At 43.9% G+C, this 25298-nt stretch overlaps 1 protein-coding gene and 1 pseudogene across 2 annotated transcripts; one reads left to right on the top strand and one right to left on the bottom strand.

Moving 5' to 3' along the window:
• On the top strand, positions 1 to 14850 carry tnk1 (tyrosine kinase, non-receptor, 1). The gene is made up of 14 exons (XM_079580538.1): positions 1 to 164; positions 2088 to 2271; positions 2453 to 2514; positions 2615 to 2770; positions 2843 to 2995; positions 3063 to 3340; positions 3992 to 4118; positions 4289 to 4435; positions 4506 to 4600; positions 6014 to 6271; positions 6347 to 6408; positions 6555 to 7021; positions 7092 to 7187; positions 14500 to 14850. The coding sequence occupies exons 2-14, from the start codon at positions 2109 to 2111 to the stop codon at positions 14674 to 14676; spliced, it is 2241 nt and encodes a 746-aa protein (XP_079436664.1). The 5' UTR covers positions 1 to 164; positions 2088 to 2108; the 3' UTR covers positions 14677 to 14850.
• Positions 14851 to 16733: 1883 nt separating this feature from the next.
• On the bottom strand, positions 16734 to 22861 carry LOC306980370 (phospholipid scramblase 1-like; annotated as a pseudogene). The gene is made up of 6 exons (XR_013794309.1): positions 22743 to 22861; positions 22568 to 22610; positions 22246 to 22466; positions 21270 to 21431; positions 16954 to 17115; positions 16734 to 16870 (listed from the first exon to the last, which is right to left on the bottom strand). The product of XR_013794309.1 is annotated as a phospholipid scramblase 1-like (transcript).
• Between the last annotated feature and the right edge of the window lie 2437 nt (positions 22862 to 25298).

The following is a 25298-nucleotide window of genomic DNA, read 5'->3' as shown; positions in this document are numbered from 1 at the left end:
TACGCTACACGGTTTGTTCCTTAAAGGGGATTACTCAGGATTTATCAGAGTTGGGTCGAAACCAGTGGCAATCTTTACGCAGCGGCCAGTATGGATGGCTCGTCACTACTGCTGTGTAGTTGAAGAAGACAGTTGACAAGGGACTACCTTGTTTTGATTAGGCGGTAAGTGAGCATTTTCCCTTTCTAAACTCCTCGGATGGGCTATAATGTATGTGTGGGGAAGTAAATGAGTGTGGCCAACCTGGTAAAATGCCATAAAGTGTAAAACTATGTGCCCTATTGTAAGTTATAGCCTATATTGTTGCCCATATTATTTTGTAGCTCTATGGAGGTGTATGGATCTTTCACATGTAAAGCAATTTTTCTATTTGGCCAACTGTTTTTTATTTCTGTTTCTGTCTACACCAACATAACATGATTCAACAGTAAGCAAGAATATTATATGTCTGTAATTACTGTATTGTAGACTGTTGCACAATAGCTGCTTGGTTTCATCCTGCATTTTAAGATAAGATCACCTAAACAAGTCTCTATATACAGGGAGTATTTATTATGACTGTAAAGTAATATAGACTTGTCTTTTTACTTAATAGCCTATATTTTCAAAAGTCTTAGTTTGGTTTGCAGATATAAGAAACGCAATTGCATTATTGTGGCATAAAGGAACTACCTGTGATTTGATTGCATGTGAAACCATAAACAAACCTTTACAGCTGTGGGGAGTGTTGACCGGAGCAAACAGAACTGCCCGTTTGAAGCTGTAGGTTGATCGAAAAGCCTTGCCTTTATGCAGACAACACATTTGCACTGCAGAGTGATTGAAAGCCCCACATGCCTTTGGACTGAGGGAGTATTTTCAGTAGCTGGCTTGGGTTAAAGATTGATCAGAATGTACACACAGGGTCTCTATCAGCCCCCACCGTCAGTGTTTATAATATCAGTCCCCCTCATGCTTTCTCAATATGGGATTGGGAATACTAGACTACCTGATATTGGGAGTTGTCTGAAAAACCATTGCAAGCCTGGACGTGCACCGTATTGCACTCCTTATTGAGTCTGAAAAAAACTCAATTATGTGATTAGGAATGTGGGATTGGTTCGCTGACAATGACATGTGCTTGTGCTGGGTGTTAATTTTTCCCAGGTCGGCTGACTGGGATTGCTGAAGGTCTTCTTTGAGTCAGGCATGGACTGATAAGCTTGTTTTTTGGCATGTGATTCACGACAACATACAAACTTCCAAACATGACAGATTTTCTTTCGATTTCAAACTACAATTCTACTTAAAGTACCTTCCAAGTGGTTTTGAAGTCGTCGGCAGCGTTTTTTGCTCTGTGACACTCGCAGTTGCATAAATACTGTGTGGACAAAATCCGGTTCAACTGGTGGCCTTAACCAATGAGAGAATCCTTCTACCGCAAGGTGTTTCAGTCTGTACTTTCCCTGGAGCACAACGCTTCTTTTGAGTGGTGGATAGAGCAGCTGCAGGGGTTCCCAAATTGTTCTTTACCCCCAAAATAATAATGTAAACAACCCAGGACCCATGCTCTAAGATGTACAGTAATGTTGTTTTGAATTCCTCGTGATACCCCCGACTCACTTCCTTTGGTACCCCCCCACTTTGTGACCCACTGGGATGGAGCACCCACTTATGTCTTTTGTAGCTGGAATTCCTTTGTAACCTTTATTTTACTTTACTCCTACACTACATTGTTCAATTTTAAAGTGTTTTTTTTTTTTTTTTGGCTTTTAAACTTTAATTATCATGTATATGTTATGTCAGTGAAGTTATTAGAAGTTGGCGCCAAATGATGAATGATGTGAGATACCCCATTGGAGCCAAAACACTAAGGGCTTTTTGTGGGTTGCCGTGGAAACCTAACAAAGCTGAGGGGGAGGAACCTTTTTCAATTAGATGTACAGGGATACTTGTTTGGTGTTGCAGCTATTGGGCTGTGTCTCCAGACGTAGAAAGCGTGGTTAAGCTGTTAATTGTTATTTTCTTTTTATTTGACAGCGCACTGCAAAAGTAGAATGCTGCAATCTTGCTTGTTGCTTCAACCTAACCCTGTCCGTTCCCCAAAGGCAAGGGGAGGGCCTGGCTTCATGCTGATGGACCAGGACACTCAGTGGCTGTACCAGCTCCTGTCCGAGGTGCAGTTGGAGAAGTTCTACCTCCGGGTCCGGGATGGCCTCAACATCACCCGCATCGAGCACTTCACCTACGTCAAGGAGGGAGACCTGGAGCACATCGGCATCAGCAAACCTGGTCAGTTCTTTATCTCGTTATTTCAGTTCAGTCTCGACACAGATTCAGCATCGTTGATAGACAGTCTGAGAGTAATGATGGCACATTACAGACATTATGTTCACAGCTTTGAGTGGTTTGTTTTGCCAGATTCCAAATGATGCATAAGGTTGTATTCACTTTAGTTTTGCTTTTCATATAGCACAAAGACGATTATGGGACGCCCTAAAACGTCATAAAGCAAATGCACGCCCTCGGACTAAGGTAGTTAAAATAGTTTGTAATAGTAAAGAATATTCATACGCATAAGTCAATCAACAACTGATGGAATTGACTGTTGCCTCATGTGTTTGGTGCTCGTAAGGGAGAGGGGCCTGCAACTCCAAACCCGGAGTCCTCCAGTAGTCGGATGCTGCCCTCTCTTATCCAGGACAGTGAGCTGGTAATGGGGGAGAAACTGGGCTCGGGCTCCTTCGGGGTGGTGCGTAGGGGCCATTGGCACACACTGTCTGGGAAAGTGGTAAGAGACGTTTTCACATGCTCATCTTCGCATCCAACTTCAAAGGCAATCATTATTTATTCCTCTTTTCAGTTACCAGTGGCAGTAAAATCTCTTAAAACCAGCAGATCTGCTCAGGCAGACACACTATCCGACTTTCTCCAAGAGGTGTCCACTATGCAGTCTTTAGACCACCCCAATATTATCCGACTGTATGGAGTAGTTCTCACGCAGCCTTTGAAAATGGTACTGTACCTTTTCTATTTAGAATGTCCTGTATTGTTAAAGTGTACTAAATGTTGATTCTCTGTAGGTTACTGAGCTAGCTGTTTTGGGCTCACTGTACGACACCTTACGGGTTCGCCAATATCAATACCCTCTTCTGCGACTTTGGCTGTTCGCGACACAGATCGCAGATGGTATGGAGTATCTAGAAAGCCGGAGATTTATCCACAGGGATCTGGCTGCAAGAAACGTGTTGCTTTCGTCGAGAGAAATGGTTAAAATTGGGGACTTCGGCCTGATGAGGGGCTTGAACCAGGAGGCAGACCATTACGTGATGTCGGCACACAGGCGGATCCCGTTTGCATGGTGAGAAGGACATCTTGAAATGTCATAAAGATTACAACGTTTAGACATAACATGCGCAAGGACAGTGAATTCAATAACATTCACAAACTCTTCATTCTCGCACATGTCTAGTAAAAGATTCCAGTACTCTTGACAAGGGCTGAAAAAAGATTTAGATGACTCATGAAAATGAATCAAAGTTTAATTCATTAAAGGTGCATCATGCAACTTTTTATGTGAAAATAAAGGTTGATTTTAGTGTGTATTTGACCTTGAAGTGACCCAGCGGCTGTGTGAGTGGTCAGCATGGCACCTTTACTTTCCATCTCATAGTCTCTAGGACGCTCCAGGATCAATTGTTTAGAAGGTTTTCACTGCTGACGGACCCCTCACCAGAAAACCTACAAAACAACTGATTCTGGAGCATTATGGAGACCACCGTGTTCTAAAAAGTCATGCTACCCACTCATACAGCCACTCATACAGTGTCAAAAAAAAAAAATCCACATAAAAAGCTGCGTAATGCACTTGCAATTTCAAAAATAATGATCTTTTTATCATTAATATTTCATGCTTTATCCTATTACAGTAACATTTTGACATATATTATACTAGAATATTTATTTGGATCTATTTTTTTTTACCATAACGTACCTCTGTTTATATTCGTAGGTGCGCTCCAGAGAGTTTGCGCGTGGGCTCCTTCTCTCACTCCTCGGATGTGTGGATGTTTGGCGTCACTTTGTGGGAGATGTTCACTTTTTGCGAGGAGCCGTGGTACGGCCTGTCAGGCAGACAGGTACACGCTTGCCAGATCGCTGTTACATTTCTCACCTCTATGACTCTTGTGTTAGTGTTTGTGCCGTTAAGCATGTTCACGTTAGGAATGTGCATCCACACCCAAAAGTCTTTTCTCTGGAGTTTGACTAAGACTGAGGCTATGTTTGATATTTACTTTCTGTGGTGTAGATTCTGTGGCGTGTGGAACGAGAGGGAGAGAGGTTAGACAAACCAGCTGATTGCCCGCAAGAGATGTACGTTGTTATGAGGAAATGCTGGGCCGTCAATCCTGCCGACCGACCCAATTTTACTCAGCTTTGCTCGTTGGTGGCAGAGGTCAGTCTGAGAAAAAAAAGATACACACAACATTTGGTGATAATGAATTAACAGTTGTGTTTATTCACAGTCTAAACCAATGGAAGTACAAGCAACAAGGGAGTTTGCTGAACCTAGAAAACTGGCTCTTTCACCGAATGACTTGGTGACGGTCATTGATCATGGGTGAGTGACACACGAGAGAGAAGGTTACGCACGATCTTGAATCAGGACAGTGGGGCATTGTTGAGATGAAACTGAGGCTTAAACCATCTTTAGATTCTCTGCATTCCACAAAGGACTTAAATCGTTGATGCCTTTTTGATGTCAGCGCATCTAAAGAAACTATTTTCAGCTCTAAAAGTTCCTTAATTCATGTTTTTAAATATGTTTTTTGTTTTGGAATTTTGCTCATTCATTGTACTGCTCAAATGAATACTATTATTTCTACATTCATGGTGAGAAGAGGGGACATAACCCAGGCCTGCGTTCATCATTACCCCATCACCCAAAAACATGCACATTAAGCTAAAGCCTCCTGTAATAATGGTAATGGTGACCAGTAACCTGGTTCAAACTGTGAGTCACAGCCCTGGTGTTGCACGGGTTTGATTCCCACCTGGACGGGGCCTTTCTGTGTGGAGTGTGCATGTTCTCCACGTGTCTGCATAGGTTTCCTCCGGGTACTCCGGTTTCCCCTACCTCTAAAAACATGTACAATACGTCAGGATGAATGAGAGTGTGTTTCAGAGTGTGCATTGGGAACGACAGAAATTAGCTACAATCCAGTGTGACTTGTTCATTAACATGCACTGTCCCTGCCAAAAATAACAATAAACACTGCAGTTGCCCACTGCTCCTGAAAGGCTGCCCTGAGGCACTGTTTAAAGGATGAGTCAAGATGACTGGGTGAGAAAATGTATTGTCTTGTAGATAAAGGACATTTATTACATCTATAGCGGATACTATCAATCCAATCCAGCTTTATTTATCATGCACTTTAAAATCAACACAGTTGACCAAAGTGCAGTACACATCATAAAAATTCAGATATCGAAATAAAATCAGTACAATAAATGGAACAATGAAAAAAAGATGAAGGATCCATTCTACACATGGGTGGAATACATTTAGCAGCATGTGAACATTTTGTCTTCAGAGTTGATTCCATAAAAGCACACTTAACTAAATACACTAAACTAGCAGATAGTAGAGTGGCTCGTCTTGTGATTGGAGGGTCGGCGGTTCAAATCCTGCAGGTGCACTATTCTGTCGTTGTATCCTTAGGCAAGACACTTCACCCACCTTGCCTCCTGTGTTCACGTACATTGGTGTGTGAATGAGTGTGTGAATGGGTGAGTGGTTTCTTGATGTAAAGCGCTGTGAGTCCCTAAAGCAGGTAGAAAGGCACTATATACTGTAAATGTGACCATTTATTTACCATTTAAACTGATTAGGTGAACTATTGTTGCATACAAAGTTTGGCTTTATCACCCTATTTATTGGCAGGTGGTGTCAATGTTTTGCCTATCTGTTTTAATAGCATTTTAAATTAAATTGTTTTATGTATCAAACATTTTTTCCTACATGTTTTTATAGTCTGGATATGAACGAATGGAAAGGTCAGAACCAGCGGACACTGAGTATGGGCTGGTTTCCCTCCGGTCTCATCATGCCTGTGGCTCCACCCACTGTCACATCCGCTGCTGCAAGCTCCGCCCCGATCCCTGTCCCAGTCCCTGTCCCTGTCCCTGGCACCGCCTTCATCTCGCCACCTTTGAAGGGAAGCCTGCAGCATAGAGGACATGGAGACCTCAAAGTTGAGCAAAGCTGGGGCACACCGGATGGCACAGACAGGCAAGTAACAGTTTACCCCTCACATTGAATGTAAATGTGAGTGTAATGAATCCTAAGTTGTGTTGTCATCTGCAGTGGTGGATGGAGATCCGGGCCTGGGAGGGAAAAGGAAGGTTCAAATCTACAGAAAATGGCAGGTATGAGCAATAGAAAATTGAATAATGCAGAATCAGCAAAAAAAAAATCTTGATTACTTCGATAATAGTTTTACGTTACATTTTTACATTCATGTAGTTGCATTTCCATTTCTATAGAATTCTAAACGCAGATTCTCTGTCCACAGGCATATCCGTGAGTTTAGAGTCAGTCCTTAGTGGAGGCCGTCCCAGAGATCAGACCGCGGGGGTGGTCCGAGTGGATCAGCACGGCAAACTCATGCCCCCGGTCATGCCCGCTCGGAGCGTGGTGACCAACCAGGACCCACGCAGATTCAGCGAGGCCAGCATTATCCCACCTCCACGCCCCCCTCCACCAAATTTCAAGCGGTTAAAATCCCAGAGACGCCCCATTATACCGCAGATGCCACAGGGCACCGCCTGGCACCCTCCTCCTCCCCCGGGCGTTATGTCCCCTCCACCGCAGCAGCCTCCCTCTCAGCCTGTCATGGGTAACCTGGCGAAAATGGCCCACATGGCTCGCTCCACCCCTCAGCTGGACGAGTGTGACAGCAGAGAGAGGGAGCGGCCCAGGGATCGGGACAGGGATAAGGCCCCACACATCTACAGCACCAAGGACACGCTCATCTCACAGGTACAAGATGGCAATGTGCATTTTACATTTTATTTGTCGGATAAAATAATGAACGTTTTGTTACAAACAGGTGATGGAAGCTGTTCATGGAGTGACCACAGAAGAGGTCCATAATGCCCTGCAGAGATGTGACTGGAATCCAATGAGAGCACAGCAGCAGCTGAAAGTAAAGCTCTGAGTTAATAATTTGACACTTGATCTTCTGCCCTCAGTTGAGCGTGAGGTTACTCAACCTATGCAGCGAGCTTAAACATAGCCTAGGAGAAGATGGCTCCAGGAACAACAGGACACAGTGTTTCTTCTGAGGTTCTTTACTGAAGACCAGTTTTCCTCTCATTTTGGCTTTGTAAAACTGTAAATACAGCGACAAAAATACAGTTACAATTATTGTGTAACATAAGAAAGCTAGCAACAAAGCTTGTCTAATACAAAAACGTGTTTTCTTGTTAGTTGAAATAACCTTATAAGTAATCAAAAACGTAACACAACATAAGAAAAACGAAGTTACACATTGCTACTTACAGATTATGGCATGTATAGCTTCCCAAAGATGTAGGAGACTGTAGGACGTCAACAGCTTCGGACATTTTTCTCACACTACTTTATGCCTGCTGCTTACAATAAAAGACCACCGGGGGCAGTGTAGCGCACACACAATAAACGAAGAAGACCCCAGAAAACTAAGGGATAATACCGACACCTTGTGGGCAAACGAAGAAATGCATCAGAAATAAAAACTATAGAATATCAAAAACCAGAGGGACAGAATACTCCCCGCCTGACATTGGTAGAATGTCACCCATATCAAACATGTAAATACAGATAAAGGCAACGAAACAAAGTACTGGATTTTAAGTACTGTCCTTAGATACCAACAACACAACCTCACTAATAGGTCTGGTGTAGACTCTGAGTTCACCCTTGCGGAAAATCTTCACCTCTATTTTCCTGACAAGTCCGTCCGCACTTGGGAAGGTTTTGGTGATGAGTCCAAGTGGCCAGTTGTTCCTATGTTCAAGTGTCTCCTTTAGCAGAACAACATCTCCTGTTTGTAGATTTGGTTTTACTGTTTTCCATTTGCGTCGGTTCTGAAGTCCTGAGATGTATTCTTTTTTCCATCGGCTCCAGAAGACATCGGAGAGGTATTGTACACGCTTCCATTGAGCTCTGAAAAGATCACTGCTTTCAAACTGGCCCGGTGGGACTGGCGGGGTCGCAACTTTTTGCGTGAGCAACATGGCAGGGGTAAGAATGACAGGATTTTCCGGATCTGTAGAAACTGCTGTCAGTGGTCGAGCATTTACTATTGCAGTGACTTCAGCCATTAATGTCACTAATATCTCATGAGTAAGTTTTGCATTTCTATGTTCTAAAAGCATTGCGTCAAGGATTTTGCGTGTGACCCCAATCATGCGCTCCCAGGAGCCAGCCATATGTGACGCATGTGGGGGGTTAAAATGCCATTTGCAGCCAGAGTCTTTGAGAAAGCTGTGTAGTTTGCTGTTGTTACAGCCTTGTTTGTCTATTTGCAGTTCTTTGCAGGCACTCACAAAATTTGTCCCACAATCAGATCTAAGAAGTTTGACTGCACCCCTAATGGCGAAGAAACGACGCAGTGCGTTGATGAACGACGACGTGTCCATTGATTCTATAATTTCAATGTGAATGGCGCGTGTGCTCATACATGTAAATATGACTGCCCATCGTTTTGCATCTGATTGTCCACCACGCGTTTTTCTGACTGTGACAGGCCAGGGACCGAACACATCAAGGCCTACATGTGTGAAAGGAGGGTCTGTGGACAGCCTGTCTTCTGGTAGCTCAGCCATGATCTGCTCCTGTTGTCTGCCCCTTAGTTTGCGGCATGTGACACAGTTGAATATCACTCTGCTTATTGTTCTTTTACCTCCCACAATCCAAAAACCTGCAGCTCTGACTGCCCCTTCCGTAAAATGTCTTCCCTGGTGGCATACTTTCATGTGGAAGTGCCTTATGATGAGTTGGGCAATGTGGTGCTTTCCAGGGATGAGTATGGGATTTGTTTCATCTGATGTCAACTGTGCTCGTTTTAGTCTCCCACCCACTCTGAGGATTCCATTTGTGTCGATAAATGGGTTCAGTTTGCTAAGTGGGCATGAGTTTTTTAGGGGTGCACCTTTTTCAACTTGTCTTATGTCCTCTGCATAGACTTCTCTTTGTACGGTGTGAATGATAGTGGTCTGAGCTTGATTGAGTTGCTTTTCAGTTAAATGTTCATTACAGTTGTGCCAGCCATGACAGGAGCTCTCTGTGTTCTGCTTAAATGACTGAGCAATGTGTTGGAGTTTGGACATAGCTTTAAGTAGTACATTCCAACTTGAAAACTTTTCAAATCTGGCACTATTGAGTTTATCCTTTGAGAGAATGGTGGCACAAGTAGTGACTTCAGGTCGCAGTTCATTGTCAGTGTCTGGGTCTACAAGATCAAACGACTCTGCCTGTGATTTCCCTTTTTCTGATTTGGTAAGGAACGTGGGTCCACTGAGCCATGTGGAGTTAGAGAGCTGCTCAGCAGGTAATGCCCGTGTGGCATGATCGGCAGGATTTAAGTGAGTGGGCACGTAATGCCACTGGTGAGCTTGTGTAGAGCGCCTAATACGTTCCACTCTGTTGTGCACATAAACATGAAAGCGTCTCTTTTTGTTAAAGATGTAACCGAGCACTACTTTAGAGTCTGTGTAGAAGCTCACCTGTTCAACTGAGATGTCTAGCTCCTCCAGGACTAACTCGGCCACCTCAACAGCCAGGACTGCTCCGCAGAGTTCAAGTCTGGGTATGGTGATGTCTGGTTTAGGGGCGAGCCGTGCTTTGCCGAGAATGAATCCTACTTCACTGTGTCCATCCCCATCTGTGAGTTTGAGGTAAGCAACAGCGCCCACTGCCTTAGTGGAGGCATCACAAAAGACATGGATCCCCTTAATTGGTGCTGCAGACAGTGGTATTGATGTGTACATTCTGGGGATTTCAAGTTGTTGTAGATGTTTGAGGGAGCCTTTCCATTGTTGCCACTGTTGTAATTTGTCTTTAGGCAGTTCGGTGTCCCATTCACAAATGTTAGTGGAAATATCTCTCAGTATGGCCCTGCCTTCTACAATGACTGGGACAGCAAAGCCAAGCGGGTCGTACACACTATTAATGACTGACAGTACTCCCCGTTTAGTGAAGGGCTTATCATTGACTGTTACCTGAAACTTGAACAGGTCTGTGGACAGGTCCCAGCCCAGGCCTAAGCTGCGCTGCATGGGTGGGGAAGTCTGCCCGAGGTCAAGGCCCTGCATGTCCGTTGCAAGGTCCTCACTTGGAAAGGCACTTGTGATGATAGGACAGTTGGATGAGATTTTATGCAAGCGTATGTTGCACTGAGCCAGCATCTTCTGAGCCCTACAGAGAACATTAATGGCCTCGTCTGTGGAAGAGAATGATTTTAGTCCATCATCTACATAAAAGTGACGTTCAATGAACTCTCTTGCATCACTGCCGTATTCCCTTTCTCCCTCCATTGCAGACCGTTTCAGTCCATAGATAGCCACTGATGGGGAGGGGCAGTTCCCAAATACGTGTACTCTCATCCTGAATTCCTGCACTTCTCCGTCCAGATCATGGTTTTTGAACCACAAGAAGCGAAGATAATTGCGGTGGTCCTCTCTGACAAGAAAGTTGTGAAACATTTGCTCCACGTCTGCCATGGCTGCATATGGGTCAGACCTGAAACGCATCAGAACTCCCACAAGAGTGTTATTGAGATCTGGCCCTTTTAGTAGCACATCATTGAGAGAAACATTGTTGCATTGTGCACTCGAATCAAAGACTACCCTAATTTTTCCTGGCTTTTGGGGGTGGTAAACTCCAAAACTAGGGAGATACCAACATTCTTGTTCTGGAGTGAGAGCAGGAGCTGGTTCAGCATGGCCCTTTTGAAAGATTTTATCCAAAAACTCAACATAATGCTCTCTCATTTCAGGTTTCCTTTTTAGCGTTTTGCGGAGCGACATTAAACGACTGAGGGCCTGGTCCCTGTTGTTGGGCAAACGCTGTCTGGGGGTGCGGAATGGGAGCGGAGCTATCCAATTATTCTCATCATCTTTTGCAAAGTCTTTGTGCATAATGTCCAAGAACAAAGCATCTTCTGCTGAGAGTGCCATTTTGTCATCATCTGCTGTTTGCTGGAAAATGTGTCTGCCCAATTCAGCTTGTGTCTTTCCAAGTGTAGGGCAGCTTTCTGTGTATTTGCCTTTGATATAGATGTTGTTTTCACAGGGGGTGAGGAAGGTAGGGCGCCCGTTGGTAAGAATGTTTGTCTTAAAAGAGTTCACAGTGGATTTGTGAGCACCTGAGAGGCAGACATCCCCTATAACTACCCATCCCAAATCAAGGTGTTGAGCATAAGGCGCACTGTTTGGACCATTCACCTGACTGCGGACCTTGTGAGCCTGGATGATGTCTCTGCCCAAGAGGAGAAGAATGTCTGCTGATGGGTCCAGAGGAGGAATCTCCGAAGCAATTGCCTGTAGATGAGGGTGAGCCGACGCAGCCTCAGGGGTGGGAATCTCATCCCTGTTATCTGGAATCTGATCACATTCTGTTAGTATGGGCAGCAACATGGACACTTTTCCATTCACATCCTCAATAACAAAGTCGCTAGCTCTGCGTCCTCCAGTCTCTGATAAACCAGCGCATGTTTTCATGGTGTATGCGAATACGGTACCTTTCACATTAAACATGTCAAAGAAGGCAGACCTGGCTAAGGATGAATTGCTTTGATCGTCTAACATGGCGTACATCCTCCTTTTCTCTTCAGGGGATGTGCGGGGATACACGTTGACTAAGCAAATCTTAGAGCAGGATTTACCTTTTAGGCCTTGGCCACACACTTTTGTACAACTGCTTGTGGTTACAGGGCTTGGGGAATCGGACTCCCCGCCGTGACTCTGAGGCAGAGGGGTAGTATCTTTAGGTGTCCATGGAGGTGGACCAGCGTGCATGGCAGACACGTGCGCATCACTATTACATTCTGAGCATTGGACAATGGCTTTACAGTCTTTGGCTCTGTGACTTGTGGAAGAACAACACTTATAACAAATAGCGTGTTCTTTGAGAATACCTTTTCTTTCGTCCAGTGTTTTTGACCTAAATCCCCTGCATTTAGCGAGTGAATGGGGCTTGTGGTGAATAGGACATTGCTTGTCCGGATTGAGAACAGATGATTGAGATGTGCCGTTTGTTTGACCGATTTCGGTTTTGTTCACTTCAACCGGAATTCTGTATTTGGTTGGTTTTACTAGTGGCTTGTCGACTCTTGGAGCTACTATGTTTGAACTTTGTAACATAAAGCTAGGATCTGTTTTCATTTCAGCATAGTCATTTACAAACTGAACAAAATATGAGAAAGGTGGGTAAACTGCACCATTGTCTCTTTTGTATTTTGTCCCTTGTTTCACCCATGACTCCTGGAGTCCGTAAGGGAGCTTTTCAACTATCGGGTTTATCCCCCTTGGGGTGTCAAGAAAGCTAAGGCCTGGCAGATAACTTTCGCTTTGTGCATACTGTAACTCTAGCAGAAGATCTGCAAGCTCCTGTAGTAGGTGAGCGTCTTTATTGGATATCTTTGGAAAAGTCTGTAAACGTTGGAAAAGTGACGCTTCGACTACCTCTGGAGAGCCATAACTCTTGTCTAGACGCTGCCACAAACGTTGGAGGCCTGCTTGTGGGTTGTTCACATGGACTGCCCTGATCCTCAGAGCGTGTTGAAGTGACTCCCCGCCGAGCCACTTGGTGAGGAGGTCGAGCTCTTCGTCGGGCCTGAGGTTGAGGCCTTCTATGGCGTTGCAGAAGATGGACTTCCAGGACAAGTAAGACTCAGGACGGTTGTCGAAAACCTTGAATCCTGCCGTCAGCAGATCGCGGCGTGCTAGGTAGGTTGCTAGGTCTGACAGTTCAGTCTGTGGAGTCACTGAACGTCTGGGCTGGGGTGACATGTCCAATTTTATGTGTGTAGGAGGGGACTTTGACTGCTTCCTGTCTACACAATCAGTGGGATTCTCACCCGCAAAGGAAGCAACTGGTGTTTTGCTCTGTTGTTGATGGTGAGAGTCGTAATGACAGACCAGTTGTTCTGCGTCAGTCTTTTCTTCTTCGTTAACTCGCAAACTGTGGTTGAAGTGAGCATTCACATAGTCTTGAGCACGTCTGACGGAAGGAGGCGTCTTGGGGGAGATGCCGTGCTTAGTGAGGTCGATGGCGTGGTGCTCCTCGTCAGCTGCCGCTTCCAGGACATTAGCTGCAGCAAGCGCTGCTTCAGCCTCACCCTCCTTCTTCAGAGCGTTTAGTGTTGCCTCGATGCGTGCCTTCTCAATCTCCATATCGATCTGGCGTTTGGCGTACTGTGCTCTTGTGCGGGCGGCTTCTGCGTCTGCTCGGGCTCGTGCCGCAGCTTGACTGCAGCACGACGAATGTCGTGAAGAACGTGAGTGGCACTCCGGCTGGACCACCTGGGAGATAGGTGGTGTAGCTTCATGCTGAGACATCTTGGTTGCTTGATAGGTAGATAATCTTTTTACTCTTCTGCCCTCAGTTGAGCGTGAGGTTACTCAACCTATGCAGCGAGCTTAAACATAGCCTAGGAGAAGATGGCTCCAGGAACAACAGGACACAGTGTTTCTTCTGAGGTTCTTTACTGAAGACCAGTTTTCCTCTCATTTTGGCTTTGTAAAACTGTAAATACAGCGACAAAAATACAGTTACAATTATTGTGTAACATAAGAAAGCTAGCAACAAAGCTTGTCTAATACAAAAACGTGTTTTCTTGTTAGTTGAAATAACCTTATAAGTAATCAAAAACGTAACACAACATAAGAAAAACGAAGTTACACATTGCTACTTACAGATTATGGCATGTATAGCTTCCCAAAGATGTAGGAGACTGTAGGACGTCAACAGCTTCGGACATTTTTCTCACACTACTTTATGCCTGCTGCTTACAATAAAAGACCACCGGGGGCAGTGTAGCGCACACACAATAAACGAAGAAGACCCCAGAAAACTAAGGGATAATACCGACACCTTGTGGGCAAACGAAGAAATGCATCAGAAATAAAAACTATAGAATATCAAAAACCAGAGGGACAGAATACTTGATGAATGTGCACATGGACTGACTGGCAGCAACACAAATACAACTCCAGTTATTGTATTGCCAAAAAATACATTCATTTCTATTTTGAATTTTAACATGAAACACATTATACTGTGTGTCTATTGCACATTAAGTGAAATATCCTGTAAAAGCTTCAAAATGAGAATAACAAAAATGCACAGCTGAAAATAAAACCTTTACAGATGTGTCTGTAAATGCTGCCCTTTAGTAACTGTAGTAAACTCATTATCTATTCTCAACATAAGGCTAATGCAGTCTTGTTCTGCTTTCTCCTCATGTACTTCAGTTTGAGCAGCTCTACTCGCTCAGCCTGTGCTCCAGAGAGGAGTGTTTGAAGATCCTGACCAAATACCAGTGGAACCTGCAGATGGCCAGCCGTTACCTGATCCGATGGTCCCGGGAGGACAGGATGGGCCCCAGCGACCGCGATCGGCCTCAGAACAGTGCAGAAAGACGGGTGTGAATAGTGCAGGCTTGTTTTTCCTTTTTGGATGGCTAACTCGGCAAAGACGCTTGATCTGAAGTATCCAGACTGTTTCCACACAACTCTGACTTCACTGACTCGGAACAGGTGCAGGCCTCACCACTGTGAATGTACAAATGGGACAATGAAGATGTAAAAATGACCAATTTGCTACATGTATATGTAGCAAAATTGGTCATATTATATTTTAATATGATTTATCCAGCACCTTTTTACACCTGTATATATTTTTAATAGTTGGATTTGAATAAAATGATTTATCACAAAACACAAGGGCAATTAATTGTTTGTTTTAGACACAATTATCCATAATCCATCTACAGTGGATCACATACAAAAGTATTTTTTGTGCCAATTCAACTCTCTTCAACAAAATTAGCTACTCTGCAAATGACCGCACTGTGATGTACTTATTTGTTGCAAGTACGCAAGTAGTTTGTTGAAGTTTATTTTCATTACACTTTTTGGTTAGCACATACTGTGAATTACTCACAAAATGTATGACTTTCCTTTTGGAACATGAAAAAGCATGTACAGACATGCTTCACCCTGTGCATTTCTGTGTTCCCCAGTAGGTGGAGCCGTAACCATTAATTTCAAAGGATTCCAACAGATACACTTCCTTAGCCTGGTGAGACCAGAACATACCAGTGTTAATTTCGTCGACTAAAATATTTAGTCTTAATTTTAGTCAAAGTGTTATTTTTGACGACTAAAATTGGACTAAAACTAAATTTAAAGTTTTTCATGAGACTAAAACTATGACTAAAATGTCCAGATATTTTAGTCGACTAAAATAAGACTATACAAACTAGACTTCTATTGACCGTCTGAAAGAGCCTCGGATCATGTAAATTCACTGCCAAATGATAAGCTCTCAGCTTTGTTCATGTAAAGCAGCTCCATGAAGCAGAGGAACAAGATTAAACATGATTATAATACATATTATAAATGCAAAGTCGACTAAATTCGTCTTAAATTTAGTCGACTAAATTTACTTGCAATTTTAGTCGACAAAACTAGACTAAAATTGAAGATATTTTTTGGACTAAAACTAGACAAAAATCGAATTACATTTTCGACAAAAGACTAAGACTAAATTAAAATATGTTGTCAAAATTAACACTGAAACATACACTGTAAAAAATAGACAGCTTCTACTCACTCCTCCCTGTTTATCATAATGACCAAGTTGGTAAGGATTTACAGATTTACAGACTCCTACCCAGCTCCCATCCAGCTTGTTCCTAAAAAGGGTACAAGGGGCAGGATCTTCTCTGTAGACACATTTCGGTATAAATAAACTTGCCTGTGTGGGGCCCGTAGTTCAGTTGATGTGCCCGCACCTGTACGGCCCTCAATAGTATACGAGATTCTCTAAAATGTACCTCACGAAAACCTGCCTGGTTCCTTTAATTGTAACAAACCAAGCGTTATCACAGGAGGAATATCAAGCTGTAGAAAGTTTTCAAAAAATGTGCACCAGGCTTTAGAGAGTGTGTAAAGTGCAATGATTTCTTATGGAAAACTAGCTTGTTCTGCCGCCCCTATATGGAGGTACTACAGCAATGTCACCCCTAGCGTCGCGGTCAGGTGTTGTTGCGAGCAGCGTCACTCACAGGATGCAGAAGTCCTCTCAATAACAATCTACGACTGGTACTTTTGCACTTATGCACTTGCACACACAAAAATCAAAATCATGTATACATTTCATTTCACTTCATGATTGTGTGTCACTTAGTGTGTGTCTTTCACATAAAAATGTATTTTGTTAATAAAAAAATCTCAAAAAGGCATTGCTGTCAGCTTCACAAAACACAGGGTAACTGGAGCAGCAGGACATACAAGTGAAATGTGTCACACAACATTTTTCTTATCAATGTTATCAGTTGACGGATATACTCAGATAGGTAAAGGTTTTATTACATTTACAAAACATTTTCACAGTGATACGAGTTATATTATGTAGCACAGCAAAATTGGGGCCCTGTTCATGGGATTATTGTCGCTGTGATTGTTAGAAAAGATTTGCTTTGGCGGGAATCTATAAGAAATGAAAGTGGAAGGAAAAATCCCAAAAGTCCTTGCTCTTAGGTTGTCGTCTTTGCTGGCTTTATGAAAATACAGTGCAGAACTGGTTTCCCTGACCATCCGCCTCAAAGAACATAAAATCCTGTTAAGATAGAAGAAAAAAAAACACATTTAGTGGATCACGCGCACAGTATTTAGAGGTATTTGATTAAACTATCGACTTACAATGAGGAAGCAGGCTCCCATCAGCACAGCCTTCATCTTTACATCCAAGTCTAAAGGAAACTGGATACCAAAGTTGTCCGTGTCAGTGAAAGCTTCCTTTACGAGGCCGCTCCACTGCTTACTGATGCGACCGATGGAGTTGTCGCCATCTTTTCCTTTCAACTGGCCGACAAAAGCAAAAACTGAATATCTGTTACTACTACTACTACTGTATATATAACATTACCTCGAAGGTCACGTCTCCACAGCAACTGCAGGCACAGCAGGGCCCCTCTAGCTTTAGCAGGGTCTCCTTGTTGGGGCCCTGAATGGAAAACTTGGGCAGGTAAACGTGCCAGTCTTGTGTGATGTAGCCTATTGTGGTGCCAGGTGGGGCTTGGACTTCCATCTGTAAACAACATACAGTTTGTTACCATTAGTGTCATGCTAAAACATTTGATGGTTTAAGTAATATTTACCAAACCTAAAATAGCGGCGTGTGCATAATTCTTTATGTACAGGATAGTTCAAGGGATTTGAAGAGCCTGAGCCCTAAATCTGACTTTTGAGGCAAACAGTCCAGAATTAGAAATATTCCAAAAACCTCTGGATGCTGACAACTATAAATGAATCCCCATGAGTTACAGGTCACATGGTACGGCGGGAATGAGGAGAATGAGGAGATGAAGTGACGGACTGACTGCTTCGTTGTGGCGAGGCATAACAAAGGTAAATGAATCTCACATGGGTCTTGTCAGCGCGGTAAAAATCAACCGAAGAGAGACTGGGGAGTGGAGATGAGGCAGACCTTGAGAACGCATTGTAACGAGCAAGATAAAAATGAGGACAAAGTGCTCTGTGAGGTGATAGGGCAAAGCACTTGAACACACTCCATGGCTGCTCAAAGTAATGCAGTCAAAAGTTGATGTAAGAAAAGTATCAATGTTTTGCTGAAGAATGAGTAATATGGACCACAAAATAAAGATTGAAAGAACACGCAAATGCGTGCTTAAAGGCTCTACGGCAGCAAATACACGAACAGCATGAAGAACACAGCTTGTAGCTAATGTGATATGAACAGGTTTGACCGCCCCTTTTCAACATGTTTGTAAAGTGTGACATCACACACAATAAGCTCCTTCCAGGTCCAAAATGTTTCATAGATAAACACAATAAAAAACACAACTTTATCTGAATCTCCTGCCGAAATAACAACAGATTAAAGGCCAAAAACAGTTTTGCTTTTAATTAGAATCATATATCTCACCATTTCTCCAGGCAAAATTAAGATATTTTTGTATTTTAAATAAGCCATCATTGTGTATGGGAAAAGCAGAAAAGCTAGAGAAATTCTAGAGTAAATGTAATATTTCTTTGCGATCAGAAGTGTCACAGCAGGTTAAATTGCCCTTTTCTAATGTACCATTGGATGCTTAAGTGGAGCGATGACATCATTTGCACATTAATATAGTGATACTCTCCTTTACTCTCTTTCTCTGATAACAATAAAGCTTTGAAAACTCAAAACATTGTCATGTCGATGCTGCAGAAACTCTATATTTGTTCGAAATACAATATATTTCAAATTGTATAATCATGCGATTGCCTTGATATGTGTATTAGTGGGCTATTGATGATGTTGTTACACAGACCTCTTGCAGGCAGCAGGGGCAACAGCAGGACATACAGCGGCAGGGTCGGATGAGGCGGATCACCTCTCTATCTTGGTTGTCTTTAATTGTCATGTCAAAGCTGCGCAAAGAGCCACAGCAGTTCCTGGTGCAGCAGTCATTCTCCTCTTTGGCCCGGTAGATCTCCTGGCCCAAGCTGTTTTTTATCTCATATCGGTTATTGGTCTCGAAGCCAATCAAAGCTGGGTGTGGACAGACAACACAGAAAAATGTTGCAATATATTTGCTGAGAAAATGTGATTACCCAAATAGTTTTACCTTCTAAAAGCTCAATTTTTTGGTGAATGAGGATTTGGTCAATCTGAAAACACAGGATAATTCATTATAATATATATTATATTATCAAATCACTGAAGCCAGAATAGTAACGACTGAAGCCTAAAGCCAAAACCCCAGACTTTCAGGCGGCTCTGATAGTTATAACTTACCTGTGTGAGGTACTCCAGTCCAGGGGGGACGCCCACAGCCACAGCCGGCCCTCCAGGGGTTAGCGAGAACCCTTCTCCATACTTGGCATCTGGTCCCACAGGTCCTGGCTGATACATGACTGGAGGTGGGCTTTGGTTGTAGCCCATGTTAAAGCCTGCTGGGGGCGGGGCGTGGCTGTAATCTCCACATCCAGGCCCAGGGACTGGCTAAGGTGCTACAGACTGGTCAGGCATTGGGCAGGGACTTTGTCCAGGAATACTTGGGTAAACTGCAAATGTAACAACACTTTCAATCAGTTCATCATTTCATTTATAATCATTCCTAAGACAAGTGTTAGGGTTAGATATAACGTTACTTATATAGTTTTTGCAGTGGTCATTGCCTGCTGTTGACAGCTACAAAGTAACAAACACAAAACTTACCAAACAAGCAACCCAGAGCCAGTTAACTTTTCCCCAACAAAAGGTTCAGCTAAATGTTTGTTAGTTGATACTGTGGCAAATGGAAGATGTTTCGTAACAGTAGAGACAGAGCAAAGGTGGATCAGAGTAATTATGGTATAGGCTGACTCATTGACATTAGAGATAATAATTTTACTAAATATTACTCCTGAGAGGTTCAGTCTGTGGTACACCAGGTGAAAATTAAGTATACTTCAATATGTTGTTAGTACACTTGTTACTACATTTAAAATGTATTTCAATGAAGTGTACTTAATATAAGTAAATTAAAATGAAACACATTGTTTTAAAGGTATACTTAAGCAAAGTTTCTTTTTAATTATACTTTTTTAATTGTACTTATTTATTTAAAGTATGTACTTTGAATTGAATATTTGAAAAATACTTTTAAAGTATATAACATCACTTTTGTACACTAATTATTATTAGTGTATTTGAAATACACTCTTTATCAATCTGCCAGTATGCCAGTACAGAATTTGTGCAATTAACAAATGCATTAACCTACTATCTTCTTTTTCCCCCCAAATGGTTGATGCCTTTTTTTATCTCAATGCAACTAAAGAAATTATTTTCACTTCTAAAAGTTCCTTATTTCATGTTTTTTCTTGAGTTTGTTGCTCAAGAAACAAAAACAAGAAACAGGAGCAATCTTTGGTCTTGAACATTGCTCAGAATGGTCTAGGAGAAAGAGCTGAGACAATATACAAATCTCGAATTGGGATTTTCTTTCTGGGCAATTACCTCAAACACTTTTTGGAAGAGCCGCAAGGACGTCAGATGAACAAGAGGATGGCTTCATCTGATCACCAGGGCCGAAATATCAGCGTCACAGTTATAATTGAGGACCACATGCTGGAGATTTTGTCCTTTAATCATCTTTATTTTGTTAGTATAAAAATCTCAAAAAGTCTTTGCTGTCAGCTTCACAAAACACAGGGGTAACTGGAGCAGCAGGACACACAAATGAATCGTGTCAAACAACACTTTTCTTATTCAATGTTACCAGCTGACGGATATAGTCAGATTATCAACCATCACATTGTATGACGACACAAGATCCCTGAGACAGAGCCTGTGCACCTCGAGGTTAGTGGATTTCCACAGGCGTTCAGTGATGTTCTGCTAAATGCAGACACACAGATGTCGGAAATAAAAATACTGTTGCAAAATTAATATCTAGAACAGCCCAGAGAGCTTCAGTAAAGTAATGTGATTAAAAATGATTATTGATTAAAGGTAAAGGTTTTAACACATTTGTAAAACTTTCTACAGTGACGCGAGTTATATTTAGCACTGTAAAAATTGGTGGGAATCTATAAGAAATATAAGTGGAAGGAAGGAAAGTCCTTGCTCCTATGTTGTCGTCTTTGCTGGCTTTATGAAAATACAGTGTTGTTCTGGTTTCCCCCACCAGTCTCCTCAAAGAACATAAAATCCTGTTAAGATAGAAGAAAAAAACACATTTAGTGGATCATGCGCAAAGTAGTTAGAGGTATTTGATTAAACTATCGACTTACAATGAGGAAGCAGGCTCCCATCAGCACAGCCTTCATCTTTACATCCAAGTCTAAAGGAAACTGGATACCAAAGTTGTCCGTGTCAGTGAAAGCTTCCTTTACGAGGCCGCTCCACTGCTTACTGATGCGACCGATGGAGTCGTCGCCATCTTTTCCTTTCAACTGGCCGACAAAAGCAAAAACTGAAAATCTGTTTTAAATATATTTCAGTTGTAACTCCTATATAAAAACATTACCTCGAAGTTCACGTCTCCAAAGCAACTGCAGGCACAGCAGGGCCCCTCTAGCCTTAGCAGGGTCTCCTTGTTGGGGCCCTGAATGGAAAACTTGGGCAGGTAAACGTGCCAGTCTTGTTTGACGTAGCCTATTGTGGTGCCAGGTGGGGCTTGGACTTCCATCTGTAAACAACATACAGTTTGTTACCATTAGTGCCGTGCTAAAACAGCTGTTCTGCCTTCATTGGGCTAGGTCCTGCCATGCAATGTCAGTGCCCTGGTTCTGGTGCATGTTGTGTGCGTTGTGCGAAAAATAAATAAATAATAATAATTCAGCCCCGCGGCATACAACTTTTTTTTTTCTCCCTTTAGGGAACTTTATGGTCTCCATAGTCAAGCATTACTAAGCAAATGTAATATTTCTTTGCAATCAAATGTTTAAAAGAGTCACCTTTACAGCAGGTTAATATCAGTAACGCCCACTGAATATGGCTGAACTGCCGTCGGACCCGGCAGTGGATGAAGTGCGATAACATCATCACTCAACAAATGTGTTCATGAAACATGAGGCATTTCTATAGTGAAACGATCTTTTATATGAAGATTTTGGAAGATAACAAAAAGGCTTTGAAAACTGTCAATATTTTTTCGAAATACAATATGTTTGAAATGCTATAATCGTAGGATTGTAGCATACCCCCTGGCATATTTTTACCAATGTATACTTTCTGTTGTAATAAAAAAAAACACAAAAAACACAGGCTCTGTGTGTGCTAATAAAGACATGTATGTGCTATGTAAATTCAAGAGTGTACAAAGGAAAATTGCTCTGAAGAACATTCCCAGAATGGAGCTACAGTTTGAACAATGAGCCAGTTCAAAAATTCACTATCATGGAGTATCTGAGAGTGATTATTAGTAATGAGCCAAACTAATATTTGCACTGCCTTGGTTGATCTGAGTATTAGTGGGCTGTTGATGATGTTGTTACACAGACCTCTTGCAGGCAGCAGGGGCAACAGCAGGACATACAGCGGAAGGGTCGGATGAGGCGGATCACCTCTCTGTCTTGGTTGTCTTTAATTGTCATGTCGAACCTGCGCAAAGAGCCACAGAAGTTCCTGGTGCAGCAGTCATTCTCCTCTTCGGCCTTATAGATCTCCTGGCCCAAGCTGTTCTTTATCTCATACTGGTTATTGGTCTCGAACCCAGTTATAGCTGAACACAGAAAAATGTTGATACATGAAAAGCCAAGGATAGGCACCTTTAAATCTTAAAATATGCTTGCCAAACTGTGACTGCCCAAATCATAGTTTTACCTTCTAAAAGCTAGATTTTTTGGTGAACTAGGATTTGGTCAATCTGAAAACACAGGATAATTCATGTTAATATATGTTATATTATCAAATCACTGAAGCCAGAATATGACAGTAATTACTCAAACCTAAGGCCAAAACCCCAGACTTTCAGGCGGCTCTGATAGTTATAACCTACCTGTGTGAGGTACTCCAGTCCAGGGGGGACGCCCACAGCCACAGCCGGCCCTCCAGGGGTCAGCGAGATCCCTTCTCCATACTCGGCGGGTGGTTCCAAGGGTGCTGGCTGATACATGACTGGAGTTGACTTTGGTTGTAGCCCATGTTAAAGCCTGCTGGGGGCTGGGCGTGGCTGGCATCTCCATATCCAGGTCCAGGGACTGGGTGAGGTGCTACGGATTGGCCAAGCATTGGGCAGGAACTTTGTGAACAGGGTAAACTGCAAATGTAACAACACTTTCAATCAGTTCATCAAGGTAATTTTATTCATAATCATTCCTGAAGACATGGGTTAAGGTTAAACTGGAGCACACAGGTAAAGTGTTCAGTGGGAAAGGCACATTTAATTAACAACTAGAAAGTTTATATTGCAGTGGTCATTGCCTGATTTTGACTGGTAAAAAGTAACTAACACAAAACTTAGCAAACAAGTAACACAGAGCCAGAAAACTTCCCCACAACAAAAAGTTTAGCGAAAAGTTTGTTAGTTAATACTACAGCGAATGGAAGATGTTGCGTAAATCTAAGTTACCTATGTAACTATAGTTCTACGAAATGTGTGCGCCGCCCTTAGGCTGCGCTATTGCATATCTCTCGGAAGCGCCAGCTTCCCGCCCTGAGAGGATCAAAGAACTGACCGCTCCAATCATACCTGGGGTCCCACTCACCCCTGACCCCTATAAAAGGGGGACTCTCCCTTCAATCGTCTCCTTTGAACTCAGCCATCGAAGAGAGGTCGTGCCTGCTGGGCCCGTAGCTAAGGGCGGCGCACACATTTCGTAGAACTATAGTTACATAGGTAACTTAGATTTCTACTTCAATTGTGTGCTTGCCCTTAGGCTGCGCTATTGCATAAAGCAACGCGCAGCCGTGGCCGACCAATGTACTCCCAGCAGGCATGGTCTCGCATGATTGGAGCAGGCCCATGGCAACTCTATGCATCCCAGGGAGCGGCTCAACGCTCCCTAGGTAGCAGGGGCTCACGGGCAGGGTGAGGGGCAGCCGATAGCCGTTAACAACGCCAGAGCGCCTCACCCCGGAAAAAGACAATCAGGGGACGCCTGCACGAGCCGCCTCTCCCAAGAGCGCTAGTGCAGACTCACCCCTGACAACAAGGGTGTCCGAAGCCGCCTCTCCCAAGAGCGCTGGCACCCGAGGAAAAGATATGGTCCAGTTCGGCCAGGCCGCCTCTCCCAAGAGCGCCTGGCACTGAACCAACCATGCAGGAAAAACAGGAGCTCAGAAGCGTCTCTACCAAGAGCGCAAGAGCACCAAGAAGGCCAAACCAATCCAGGTCATTCCCTCCCAAACCACCATAGGGTTGAGGGGGGGGAATTCATGACCGTCCATCACCCAAAACTGCGTGGGCAACTGAACCAGTAGCAACGTCCTGCAGATATGACTGCACAAACGTTGAAGAGGACGACCAAGAGGCTGCCATGCAGACCTCCTCAATCGAAGCGCCATGGAGCAGTGCCGTAGAAGCTGCAACCCCACGTGTGGAGTGTGCTCTGACCACTGCTGGCGGAGGGAGTCCTTGTGCCTTATATGCAGCGCGGATGGCAAGGCATATCCAGTGGGCCAATCTTTGGGAGGACAGTGGAGCACCCTTGTTCCTGACCCCAAAGCCCACAAACAATTGATCTGAGCGTCTGAAGCTGGCAGTCCGCTCAAGATAGTGGCGTACCGCTCTGATCGGGCAAAGGCGGTTTCGCCGCTCATCCTCCGCCGACGCGTGTGGAGGGGGGAAGAAGGGCCTAATTCTGATCACCCTGGACCTGAAGGCGGACGTAATGACCTTCGGTTGAAAAGCCGGGTTGGGCCAGAGTTCCATCAACCCATCACCCTCAGGGAGTGACATGCAGGAAGAGTGCACAGAGAGTGCACAGAGATCACCCATCCTCTTAGCCGACGTTAGCGCTAAGAGGATCGCAGTCTTGTAGGACAGACAGTCCATCCCTGCCTGGCGAATGGGTTCAAACGGGGGCCCTGAGAGGCCCTCCAGTACTGTCTGAAGGTCCCAGGTCGGAACCGACCGGCGCACGGGCGGTCTAAGCCTACGAACGCCCTGAAGAAACCGCTTCACCAAGGGGTGACTGCGAGCTGTGTGGACTCCGAACCCCACATGCCCGGTAACGATGGCTGCCGCAAAAACCCCTAGGGTTGCGGCGGCCCTGCCTCTCTCCAGCAGACCCTGGAGAAAACTCAGTACATCCTGTATAGAACAGGATGTAGGGTCCAGGTCCCTCTCTGAGCACCAATCAGAGAAAAGACGCCAACGGACCCTGTAAGCCCTGGTCGTAGACGGGGCCCGAGCACCCTGAATTGTGGCAACAACTGAAGAGGGGAGGCCAAGGTTTAGCAACTTCCCCCGTTCAGCCTCCAGACCATCAGTCTGCTCCCCAGTACCGGACGGGACAGGAGGGCCCCCCCTGCCTGAGTCAGAGCGTCCGGTCTGTCTGGGAGGGGCCACGGATCCCCTTGTGCCATTGATACCACGTCGGGGTACCACCTG

The sequence above is a fragment of the Gobius niger genome (genome assembly GCF_951799975.1).
Source record: "Gobius niger genome assembly, chromosome: 21".
Lineage (NCBI taxonomy): Eukaryota > Metazoa > Chordata > Actinopteri > Gobiiformes > Gobiidae > Gobius > Gobius niger.
The sequence above is the reverse complement of the archived record's forward strand: the minus strand, read 5'-3'. Positions and strand labels throughout refer to the sequence as shown.

What these genes read in the sequence shown, in the direction of transcription:
- tnk1 (XM_079580538.1), top strand. Translation starts at nt 2,109, where the DNA reads ATGCTGATGGACCAGGACACTCAGTGGCTGTACCAGCTCCTGTCCGAG. An exon ending in ACGGCCTGTCAGGCAGACAG is followed by an intron (nt 4,119 to 4,288) that starts GTACACGCTTGC and finishes TCTGTGGTGTAG; the next exon opens with ATTCTGTGGCGTGTGGAACG. An exon ending in AGGACACGCTCATCTCACAG is followed by an intron (nt 7,022 to 7,091) that starts GTACAAGATGGC and finishes TGTTACAAACAG; the next exon opens with GTGATGGAAGCTGTTCATGG.